The sequence below is a fragment of the Amphiura filiformis genome, chromosome 13 (genome assembly GCF_039555335.1).
Source record: "Amphiura filiformis chromosome 13, Afil_fr2py, whole genome shotgun sequence".
NCBI lineage: Eukaryota > Metazoa > Echinodermata > Ophiuroidea > Amphilepidida > Amphiuridae > Amphiura > Amphiura filiformis.
Window position 1 is genome coordinate 61249069 of NC_092640.1, and position 13306 is coordinate 61262374.

Below are 13306 nucleotides of genomic sequence, written 5' to 3' on the forward strand. Positions count from 1 at the left end.
GCAGCCTGAATATTACGAAATAAAGTCAAACAAGATAGCTGCAGTGCTAAAAATAAACACATACAAATTTTTGCGTAAATTGGAAGTGGAAAACTCTTTCCAATCGCACTTATATTAGGATTTAATAAGTATGCAAATCTGATGCAGTGTTAAAACATATACATGTAAAATTGCTCGTAAGTTAATAATTTGTACTCTAAGCGCCCTAATGTATCCGCTTAAAGTAACGTGTGTTAAGCAAATTGCTCTCGTGATTAATAGTATAGCCTATACTCTGAGTAGCTGGACATATGAAGTAAAATCAAGGTTTGTACAGAATATGTTGCAACCAGTGCTAAAATATAATACATGCGAATTGCGCTTTATTGGAAGTGATTTAGTTCATAACATTTTTCCATGATACTTTTAAATGAGAAAAGAACGTCTGATAAGCCTCAAAACGATAGCATAATTCATCATGTAAAACATGAGTCAAAATGATTGGTACCCATTTGTTTTCATTCATCATGTTCATAATAAATGGATGAGTATGACACATCAAAATTCGACATGAAATCAAAATAATTTGTAGATTAATTGCCATAAAAAGTCATAAATTATTCATTCTGAACATTTTAAAAACATCCAATGCTGCATTTGGAAGAGGCAGTATTTTCAACAACCATCAAAATTGATGGGTACCAATCATTTTGACTATGCAGCCTGTAGAGACAACGTTAGCATTATATAATTGACCAAAGCAGCCTATTCAAGCATGAAGCTTATTCGAAGGAAAAAAACAGTAAGGAAAATGTGTGGTTATTTCTTTATACTCAAACCACATTCAGAATTATTTCAACAAATTTGTTTACACTCACAAATACTTCCATTTGATAACAATATTAAACTAGTACTTTTCATGAAATACCGTAAAACCTCGTCTACAAGCATATATAGCGTTTTTGATGAAAGCTAAATTAAAACGAGCGTGAATATGCCAATACAATAGATTGGTCTCACAATAGCACTTGTTTGTATATGCTTGGATCTGTAATTTATTTGCTCAAACTCCATAATGGCGCCCGGATTAATTTAACTTTCATCAGAAGCACTCTATATGCTTGTAGACGAGGTTTTACCGTAGGTGAAGTAATTCTTTCTTGAAGTGTCGATTGCTATTATAGAACTGAGCGTGCTTTCCGAATTCGATGTCCTTGATTTCATGAAGTTCATTGACTCATTAATGATGAAGGTCTTATACTTGCCTGTTATAACAAGAAATACAGGAAAGTTTCTAACTTATTCATCTCAAGCGTCGGTTACAACAATGCATTGCAAACATGCATACACCTGACAAGTTTGGGAAAAGTGTGGTTCAGCACTGACGGGTCGCTTAATGTCCTTTTAAAGCTCGGAGGTAGAACTTAATTTTCATGAACAAGTTTAAGATGGTTTTATGTTTTACCATTTCCAGTGTACTAAATCCTATTATGGTCCGAGGTCATCCACGAACTCTCAGAGAGCTTTCAAGAGACCATCATGCATTGTCATGTGCTGAAATGACACGACTGAAGTTATATATAACGCCTGAGGCAGATCTTTTGAATGAACTTGTCGTAGTTTCCATCCGAATTGTTTATCCACTTGTTTAATCGTTATTTCTTATTTTAATGCAATGCAGCTAGTTTTTGCAAATATGTACAATGTTGACCACCCACAATGCTAAGCCAATGGATAGCTCTTGTCGTAACCAGCAGGTCGAAGAAGCCGCTAGACGAGAGTCAAAGCTATGCAAAGGTCTGGTAAAGCCTTTGAAGCGTGACGTTTGTTAATCACGGATGGAAAACTTTGATTGAATTGTTTTCGCAGACAAGTAGTTCTTCGCCATTGTCTTTGAGTGCTATTCCCCAGGGAGATGTGACTTCCTTAGTCAGGATTCCAATATAGTCACCTGTGAGAGAGTAGCGGTAGACTGCTGGGGGTCCTGTGCTGCTGGCAACGAATACTTCATCTTGGACAACGCATAATCCTGTAGGGCGGAAGTTATCTCCTGGTGGTTTGGCAAAGGTGTGGAGTTGAGTACCTTTGGTATCGTACACGTGGACGCCCTGCGGACGGTTAGCATGATCGCTGATAATAACACGATCATCTGCGGTGGTGGCAATGAACCATGGACACATCTTAACGCTGAAGCCAGATACACGCCTGCCATCTTGAGTATGGATACTAATGTACCGAGTTGAGCTTCCGACATACACGTGACCCTTGGTGTCAATGGCTAAACCGTACAACTGGGAACCCTCATTGTATGACCAGCTGCCGTTAGGGTTCTGAACACCGAATCTTTGCTTGAAAATCCATTTTGCGTTGAAAACTTTCACGTATGGATTATTGTCCGTAATGAAACAGTCGCCATTTTCCGCGATGGCCAAGCCCCATGGGTATGACACACCTTGATAATCACCACCACCTGCGCCGCTTGTTTGGATTTGCCGCTTGCGTGTGCCAGTGTCGTCAAAAAAGTGAACGTAATGACCACTTTGGTATGTAGCTACCGCAAATTCATCATTTGAGCCGAGAACGATGTATCTTCCAGAACTGAATTGTCCCGATGCAATAGTCTTTCCTAGAGTCCATTGCTCGTAGGTATTGAGCGAACCGATGGAACTCAGACCGTTATCAAGATCTTCGCTTGGTAAGAATTCAACTTTACCCATAGACTTTCTGACAGCTTTTGGATTCAACTTGGACATTCGTTGCATGGTATTGGAGAGCGATGAATACATTGTGGCTATATCATGCTCAGAACCATTCTGCGTAATCTGTTGTGTCATCTCTATTGCAGTACAAAGACGCGATTTCTGAAATTGTAGCCCATCTCTGTGTGCTTCTATCTCCTTGCTTCTCTTTGCCACCAATTGTTTCATTTTCTGTGTAAATTCCGATTCTGCTTTCTTAGCTGTTTTCTTGTACAAACTGATGGCTTTCTTCTCGTTAGCTTTTAATTCTTTCAGCGTTTTCTCATCATCCGCAGTGGCAATATCGATAGCTTTGGGAATGAGTTCAACTTGCTTGAATAACTCCAGGATTTTGTCATGTCTCTCTTCAGCCGCACTCTTCAGGTCTATCTGTGTATGATCAGGACGCGGATGGTCTACGACGGTACAATCTCGGCACATGGGTTCCTCGCACGTCTCGCAGTAGAACCGCAAAACTTCTCCCTTGTGCTTGGGACACATCTCCTGTTCAGGTAGATTGTGCATAGTCAACTTTCCAGTGCGCAGCTCTTCTAGTGTAAGCACGTGGTGATGTTTCAGTATGCGCAACGACTTGTGAATATCCACGCATTTCTTACACAAGAAATCGTTGCATTCTACACAGCGACCAAAAGCCTGGTTATCAGAATTTTCGCACGAGGTACATGGAATCTTGGCATCTTTCTCGTACAGTTGTCTCATAATTTCATTTCGCTCTTTCAATTTGCTGACAAAAAAGTTAGTCCGGAGTTCCTTCAGCCCACCTTTTGGTAACGGGAAGTCCTCGCGACAGGTGGGACACGGAACCGCGTCCTTGTATTTATCCGGGTGTTTCTTTGCAGAGCTTTGAGCCCAACTTTTGAGACATTTCAAGCAAAAGGTATGAAGACACGGCAGTGCCTTAGGTTTGTCAATAGCGGTATGACAGATGCCGCACTGAACAAGATCGGCGTTATTAACAGTTCCTTCGAGGTTTAGTAGCTTTGAATCAGCCATGTTTCGTCTATGCCCGCCCGAGCCTATCCATACAATGTGCACGATCGAAACAAGAAGGCAAGTAGCCTACGTGATGCTTTCGAGTCGGTCAAAGTCTATATGATTTGACTTATCAATACCCTGTACCGATACCGCACTAGGATTTTTGATGTATTTCGATATAGACTGTATAGATCCGGATTAAATTTAGATTAGAACTTGATGCAATAATTTTGTCTCCGATACGCGTCTCGCAAACGTCATGTATATCTCCACACTTTATTTGGTTCCATGCAAGCCAAGTAAGTTGGTTCTTTGATTTGGAATGATGTGTCCCTGGATAGCCACTATGGTCACCTTATGAACTGAACAATATATGAATATCATATGCATGCTAATCAAACAGTAATTGATAATAATGAATCAATATTGCATGAGTAGTAGTGCTACTCTTCTTACTAACCCTGTCATGAACTGGAAGATAAGCCTATATTACAAAGAAAATGTTTGACAATTTGTGCGAGTTGATTTTCATGCAAAGGGGTTTGGGATTTGTCCTTTTGGGATAACCTTTCAAATCTTTGAAATTATTATTTTTTAATCATATCAGGAATGGAATGACAGGGAGCATTTGCGACGATAACCCAGAGAATGGTTCATTTGCAAGTCAATGATGCTTAAGACAGTTATTACGCTGATTATCAAATGAATTTATCCATGATACGATTTTTTTCGAATGATTTTTTCGGTCTACATCCGTTAGTCCGAAAACAAAGGTTCACTTACCCGAAAAATAAAAAGGATTCGCTGGTCCGAAAGTTTGTTAGTACCTTTATACCCTTAAACCCTAAAACTAACTCTAAACCTAACCGTAACCTAACCTTTCGCGCCAGCGACCATGTTTTATTTTTCGGACAAACGAACCTTTTTTGTACTAACCAACCTCAGGAGTAGCGACTGCAGTCCTGCTATGCATACAATTTGTTTCAAATCTGATTTTAGTGGAATATTTATTGTTTACACGTAACCAAATTACACTTTTTTAACCGCCAAATTGATGCTATTTGTAGGCAATGTCGTAGATAGTAATTGGGGGTTTCTTTCATTATACTTCATTATTTCGGCTTAAAACGAACAAAAAACTTTCCTGACAGTAAAGTTTGTATTAATACTTTCATAATTGTTGGCAAAAGCATAACAAATTGAATTATAAGAATTACAATTTGACCGGCATTATATACTATGGCTTTAAGGGGTGGGGGGTATGAACGTTTGGACAGTATTTATTTTGGGACATTAGAGCACATCAGACATATCGAATTGCATTCTGAATACGAAGAATGTCATTCTGATATCAAATAATTTTGATTTTTTGAAATTCGCAATGTAATACACATTTTATATTGACTGATATTTTTGATATTTAACAGTACTCGAAGTAAATTTTATAAATCTGATGATTTATACTTAAAGTGTATGTAAGTGGGATGAAAAGCCGACGATCAATTGAAAAATTTGACCTTTCGTATTAAAGATATGGACTTTTTTCCCTAAACACCAAAAAAAAAGTCTTTTTGGAAAAAAAATCCATATCGTCAATATGAAAGGTCAAAATTTTCAACTGATCGTCGGCTTTTCCTCCCAGCTACATACACTTTAAGAATATATCATTAGATGTATAACATTTACTTCGAGGACTGTTATACGAGGGGCAGTCAGTATGTTTTAAGAGTTGACTCGTGACGTCATTTGTGGATCGTTTTCATGGCATTTCTCAATGATTACATAAACACTGTACCTTTGTCTTTCAAACAACACATGTAAAAATTATATCACACACATGATTACGTAACAGTATTAACATAAAATCAATGGTCTAGAGTCACCTGGTGAAATTGAGGCGTTTTTGTTAAGAAGAGGCTGAAATGAGGTATTGTTGTATTTTCTATATTTTCTCGGGAATTAAAGAATGGAAAATGCTGCCTTTTGGAACAGTAATAGAACACAAACTACCAGTTCAATAATGCATGTTTGTTGGGCTGTAAAGGTTTTAGTTGATTTAAAATGCGTGGTCAAATATGTCTTATTTTTGACAAAAACAAGGCTTTTCTTTCTTTAAAAATCTTGATATTGCCAAAAATTGCAAACGTGGAAATTTAAATTTTTTTGCCAGTTCTGTTGACTAATCTCCAAACATTTAAACGGGAGTCTCCTTAGAAAATATTTGAATCCGTGATTAAAATATAACTGTTATTGTACCATTGTTACATTTATACAAAAAGTAGTGGTACAAAGAGAGAGGCCATCGTTTGAATGAGAAATTTATTTTTAAAACTTTTCTGTTCATTTCAGGTTGAGATCATCCATAAAAATTCATATGAATATTTAAATTACAATTTTCAAAGCATTTTGTAATATTTTAGGCCCTATTTACATGGAATTGAGCAATTTTCGTGCATTTCCACCATGTTGTATTGGTCATCACACCTGCGCATGCGCAGATTGTTGTTTCATTTGCACCAGTTATCATCGCACTGAGTACCAGCTCTCACACGTGACCAGTCATTATATTTTAGTCTGTTTCATTTTGGAGATAATTAATGTCATTTGTAATAACTGCTTTTTCATTTTCGCCATATTTTCAGAATAATTTTGCTTCCATTCAAGCCCTGGGAGCACGGTGGCCGAGCGGAACGGGCATCGACTCATAATCGGAAGGTTGCGGGTTCGAGCCCCGGCAAGGCCATCATGTTGTGCCCTTGAGTAAGGCACTTTATCTCGATTACTCCTCTCCACCCAGGTGTATAAATGGGTACCGGCATTCTTAAATGCTGGGAAGGTAACAGACTCGCTGTAGAGGAGGTGTAGCGATCCCCCTATAGCAACATTACATGGAGGAGTCTGGCCCAATCGCCAATGAAAGAGAGATGGGCACTCCGATCACTGTTTATACAGCATCGTCTCCTTTACCCCTTTTTTTACCATTCAAGCCCTAAAGTTGTTGAAGTTTCCAGACGTCCCATTTCCACCAAAGTTTAATGGCAAGTCTCATATTTTACCAAATGCAAACGGAGGACCTAGTGTTTATTCCTGCCCAAAACTAGCCATATGCACCTTGTACTTTTGCTGTTTTCGGACATTGTAAACACGTGTTTTTTCTGTAATTTAAAAGGCCCGCCTTTTTTGCGTGATTTGGCAGTGTCCCTAGTATATTGATTTTATGCTAATGCTGTTACGTAATCATGTGTATGATATAATTTTTACATGTGTTGTTTGAAAGATGGTACAGTGTTTATGTAATCATTGAGAAATACCATGAAAACAATCCACATATGACGTCACGAGTCAACTCTTAAAACATACTGACTGCCCCTCGTATATCAAAAATGTGAAAAATATCAAATTTTAATAATTTGTCATACAATTTGTATTATATCGTGAATTTCAAAAAATGAAAATTATTTGATATCAGAAAGACATTCTTCGTATTCAGAATGCATTTCGATATGTCTGATGTGCTCTCATGTCCCACACAAAATACTGTCGAAACGCTCAAAACGCTCATTCCAGATCCCTTAACCAGTCTCTGATAACAAATCAATTCCCTATTAAAGTGGGTGCAGTTTGATTGACTTACTTGAACAAACGAATATCAATTCATTGACTCCTGTATTTGGTGCAACCTTAAGGCGTGGGGTATGAGCGACCTTGAAGTACAGGCGATATTTCAAAAAAGCGACATGCCAAAGACAAATCTTTTTGCACATATTTTGTTATTGCTAATATTACAATTCGTTTTGGTGATTTAGTAATATTATAAATTTTGTGACTGCATTTTGGCGTTTTCGATGCGATTTTAGGCTTACCGTGATTTAACACTGATATCTGGTCTATATCTTGCTCCTTTTATAATTTTACTTTGATCGTCGGCTTTTGTAAATAACAGAATGTAGATGAATGGCTCTGAATAAGTGTCGTAGTCCTCTTAGTTTGTATTTGCATGTAACAACCCAAACTCGACCTCTGAATTCAGGGTTGAAGGCTGTTTTCGGAATACCCGTGGACTCAAACAAGTGCACGAGTGGCGACTATGGTTTTATACTTCCCGCATTGATGATTGTGTCTACGCCTAATAATATACTTCTTTGTATATGTTGACTGTAGCTGGTATACAAAGAATGGGTTACACATTTGGTTAGTATTACTTCAGGGATAGACCCTTTGTGCGCCTTTCTATCATGCAGAATCTTTACCCGCAGACATGTGCCCGTGTCATGTGCCAATATTGCGTAACGTTAAAGGTTAATATATTTCTTTGATATTGAGTAGACTGTATGATTCTTTGGACGAGCGGTCTAAGGCGTTGTGGTTTCTTAGTTGCTATTCTGAGCGTCGCTTGTTCGAAACCGTGCGTCTGTCACTTTTTTATGCTGCTTTATTTTTCAAGCGTAGGGCCTAGAAAAACTAATTTATAATTTCTTTTTTTATTTATTTATTTATTTATTTATTTATTTATTTATTTATTTTTTATTTATTTTTATTTTTTATTTTTTTTTTTATTTTTATTTTTTATTTTATTGATGTTTTGGGGCTCGAAGAGAACGGGACACATTTATTTATTTATTTATTTATTTATTTATTTATTTATTTATTTATTTATTTATTTATTTATTTATTTATTTATTTATTTATTTATTTATTTAATTATTTATTTTTCGATTGATTATTTGATGATTGAGTGAGCAGATTTATCGATTGCTACTTAGCCTAATTTTTTTAAGATTTGGAAAATTACTGCAGTAAGTTTATTTGGCGCGCGATCTCAGTTATTCATTTTCTAATGGCTGTGCCTCTTACAGACACCCTCCCTCTGGAATCCAAACCACGGTTCGCTCATTACACCTCCCTTTATCTAGTTTATCTATTATATGATTCCTTGCGTTTCTTATATCAGGAGTGTGATAATGTAGTCGATAAAGAGACAAGTTTGCGTCCAGGGTGTCCCTGAAAGAACTGTATCGTCGGAAACAACAATTTCTGGGTATTTTAATTCCCGAATCAACTAAAACAAAAAGTTGACGTGGTTAAGGAATAAAACAGTTGTCACATAAACCGCTCCGTTGTTACAATATTAGAATTTTACGAAACCACCTCATTTTCAACCCGTTGCACAAAGTCAAATACCAGTCAATGACATACGCTGGCGAAGTTGTAATAATCGGATTAATTACCACAGCAATAGGTTAAAATAATTGTTGAATATACCGCGCTGCACTGGTACGTTCACGCGATACCTCTGCATTGAACTGAACCATATCATGCTGATCACTCGCACCTGTAAGATTAGCATGTTTGAAAAGATCGGTATTGTAATCAATCTATGATTGCAGGCATACACAGGTTATAGGTGCAACCTGCTTGTAGTGCAGCGCGATGTATTCAAAATTGTTTTCACCTATTGCTATGGTAGTTAATCCGATTTATTACGTCACTTCGCCAGCGTATACAGACACCTAATTCAGTCCTAATATACACCATTTTAACGATTCAATTGTGCCTGTTACACTGTGTGTTTTATTGATTGGCCCGTGGTGCTTGTGTGCAATACAACGATGCGTTCCCATTGAAAATCGTTGAAAATGCAACTTTTCATTTTGGGGTTTGAGGCTTTGGAGGCGCATATCTTGGTCAATTCTTATTTGTTTTTCACGAACAGGGTGTCAAATGAGAAAGCAAAGTCCAATTAACAAAATGTATATTTCAGATTCATAACCTCATTAATAAACGCGATGCGTGCGATCCAATCATATTTTATTATTTGCGAAAACGCGAACGCAAATCGAGGTCATTAATATCTCACAATTGACCGCAAAATGCGTAATTGTTCCAATGTCGCACACAATTGACTTCTGCGTGCGCGGTATTGTGCGTCCAACAAACTGCGCGCGCGCTGGCTGCTGTATTTGGATTGCGCGCTACCATATTTGCACAGATTGTGATACGCACTTTTGTTATTGGTCGTTCTGCTTTAGCCTGATCGATTTTTGGCAAGGGAAGATGTAAAAATCATCTATTTTTATAAACTTTTGAACAAAATTTTGTGTTATTTTGTAAGGTGAAGAGATTAAAGTGACGAAGTTATGAATGAGGTTAATAACTTTGCATCGGTAATATGTCGGGCATTGTGAAAAATCTAAACATTTTGCTTTGGACCTCGGAATATCCCTCGGGCTACGCCCTCGGGATATTCCTCGGTTCCAAAGGCAAAATGTTTAGATTTTTCACAATGCCTCCAAATAACCGATGCGCAGTTATTAACCTCTAAATAATCCAAAATTATCAAGTTATTGAACAGCAAGGATGAATATAACTGACGAGTTTCTTTTTGTGCCTGGTGTAGATTATTGATTGATATTTAAATGCGTGGAATGGTTTGAAAATTAGGAGGTTTCGTAAAATTCTTATATTTCAAGAACGAAGTGGTCAATTGTCAAAATTCAAAAAGTATCTGATAGCTGATTTATTCCTCAATCACATCATTTACTTAGTTATTTTAGTTCGGGCATTAAAGTACCCAACAAATTAAGTTTCCGACGGTACAGTTCTTTCAGGGACACCCTGTATTGCATGTTAGCTGATGATTAAAAATAATGTGTCCGAAAATCGTCATTATGATCAATGGGTAATAACATCACATTGGGTATGACATTCGTCGTGGAGAAAGGGTTAGCTGAAAACGCATTCAATACCCCACATTGTGGCATACCAATACTCAATGACTCCATGCACACAGTATGTATAAAACCCGCATTCACATACTAACATACCCCCCCCCCCTACACACATGAAAATGTCTATTAGTGATAGCTCTATATTTTTCATGTTTAATGCACTCCATTATAGTTCGTATACTAATTACAGCCACAAAGGAATTTTTTTCTTGCACAATATTGCGCAATATCTGATTTCTTGTTACAAACCAGCTTGTATAGACCTTAATAAGTCTTATAATGAGTTCAAAGTAATTAAAAATGATCACTATTTGAAAATGAGCCTCCCAAGCAACCAGTAGCTGCATCTTTTAGCCCGGATTTATGACCTCATCAGTCAAACAATAAAGATGGTGATCCGAAATCCCAAGGATAATGCCAATTCAAAAGTTGCAGATTGCTCCATTAGCATGATTAGTTATCGAACAAGTGAATTAGCGCCGTGTTTTCTATAGATTAGAACATTACAATGCAACTTTTGATTTCGTTTCTTTTGAATTCGTTGGGTTTTTGATCTCCGAGATTCAACAAATAAGGTATTATGTCAAAGCTAAAGGGTACAGGTATTGGTTGCTGGTTTTAATTTTGACATATTTGTCAGGAATACAGGGGTGAACATAACTAGTACCTTAATTCTTTTGCCGTTCGTATTTACAACATAACTTGAATTAAACAAACGTTATTTCCAATAATGTATCTGCCTTTGGAAAGTATTTCCTTCAATCAAATAAAGTTGTTTCGTTATTTCAAAGTTAGTTCAATTAAATATTTAACAAGATAATGATTGTTTGACAAATAAGCTATTTTGAAAATTACTAGGTGCTTCAAAGTAAGCTCTTTAATGTATTCACAAGTAAATTCACTTCAAATTCATTCCAAATCACAAGTTCATTCGAAGCAAGCTCTTAAACATAATCACACGTTAATCAAAGTAAGTTCTTCAACAAAATAAAACCTTGTTTCAAAATTAGTTTCTTTTAAACTACAAATTGGTTAAAATGTTTCAAATTAATAGTTTGTTTCAAGTAGCATAAACACGATCAAGGAAGAGATAATTTCAATAGTTCAAATAATAAGTCATTAATTTCACTCTGACACTGATAAGCTACATGTAGCTCTTGGTATTATTTGGCGGTAAAGACTCCCGGTTGGGCGCGCATATATATCTCCAACTTGCATAACCGGTCTTTACGATAAAACTTTAGCATACTCCAGCTCTTCAGGACCCCCCATGCAGTCTCCAGTTATTTGAAACCCTTTTAAAATAAATGCCTGCAAACAAAAATAATATTTCACTCCAAAGGAAAAACTTTGAGAACATTTCATATTTTCAGTTCAACATCTAAGTTGTCTGATTTCCTTGTTTCATAAGATTACACGATCAAGAGAAATTAGTCCAATGTCAAAATATTAAATCTTTTTTTTACATCTATTAGTGGTACGGTCCTTCAAAAATGTTACGTTTTGATGCAAACCAATAACTTATAGGCAATGGACCTGCTGCTGAAAACAATGAGAAACAAAATAATATTAGCTCTTATTTTGTCAATAACTAAAATTCAATGTTAGCGACTTTAGACTAATTTTACTTGATCGTGTCCTTTTTGTGCACTCAAGAATCAGTTCGTTTATCCTCTAGTATTTAGTATACATTAAGGGATCTGGAATGAGCGTTTTGAGCGTTTCGACAGTATTTTTTGTGGGACATGAGAGCACATTAGACATATCAAAATCCATTCTGAGTACGAAGAATGTCTTTCTAATATCAAATAATTTTCAGTTTTTGAAATTCACGATATAATACAAATTTTATGACAAATGGTCGGTCGCAACACATAGTGGCGTACGTGCAGGACAAACGCAAAATACATTTCCGAGAAAAACGCGTTTGAAGTATATGCTACTAATAACATAGTCAGTACTCCTCCAATATTATCTCTCAGTGGACCGATTACATTTGAAATTGATGTTAAAGGATTAAACTATCAAACTGTAACTTAAATAGTTAAAAAAGGAATAACTTTTACATGATATATCTAGCTCTAAACTTATACGCCACTATGTGAAACGGAAGATTTGGTGGTTTCGGCGGATTTTTTAATCATAAGTCGCACGTACGCCACTATGTGAAACGGAAGATTTGGAGGTTTCAGCAGGTTTTTGAAGCGTAAGTCGCACGTACGCCACTATGTGAAACGGAAGATTTGGGGTCTTCGGCTGGTTTCTGAAGCGTACGCCACATTATTGACGGATGATGTGCCTAAATGTCATCAAAATCGATTTTCGCCGTTTCACATAATGGCGTATGATGATCGTACGTCAGTTTGTGAAACGGAAGATATTGGATTCTTACGGGATTGTTAACATAAGTCAATTAATTAATTAACGTTATTTATTAATTAGGAAGTATCATTGAGCTTTCTAAATTGGTATACTTGAAGAACTTGATATATAAAACCGTTGGGCCAAATTTCATAAAATTGACCAAAATCACCGTACGCCGAATTATTAAAATTTGATATTTTTCACATTTTTGATATATAACAGTCCTCGAAGTAAATTTTATAAATCTAAAAGTATATCTAGCTGGGAGGAAAAGCCGACGATCAATTGAAAATTTTGACCTTTCATATTGAAGATATGGATTTTTTCCCAAAAATACCTAATTTTTTTTTGTGTTTTGGGAAACAATCCATAAAATCCATATCTTCAATACGAAAGGTCAAAATTTTCAATTGATCGTCGGCTTTTCATCCCACCTACATACACTTTAAGTATAAATCATCAGATTTATAAAGTTAACTTCGAGTACTGTTAAATATCAAA

The 13306-nt window shown here is 36.4% G+C and overlaps 1 protein-coding gene across 1 annotated transcript; it reads right to left on the reverse strand.

Moving 5' to 3' along the window:
* Positions 1-1811: 1811 nt before the first annotated feature.
* Positions 1812-3731, reverse strand: LOC140167808 (E3 ubiquitin-protein ligase TRIM45-like). The gene has a single exon (XM_072191101.1). The coding sequence runs from the start codon at positions 3729-3731 to the stop codon at positions 1812-1814; it is 1920 nt and encodes a 639-aa protein (XP_072047202.1).
* Positions 3732-13306: the final 9575 nt, after the last annotated feature.

Coding starts and splice junctions, on each gene's coding strand:
- LOC140167808 (XM_072191101.1), bottom strand. CDS start 3,731: ATGGCTGATTCAAAGCTACTAAACCTCGAAGGAACTGTTAATAACGCC.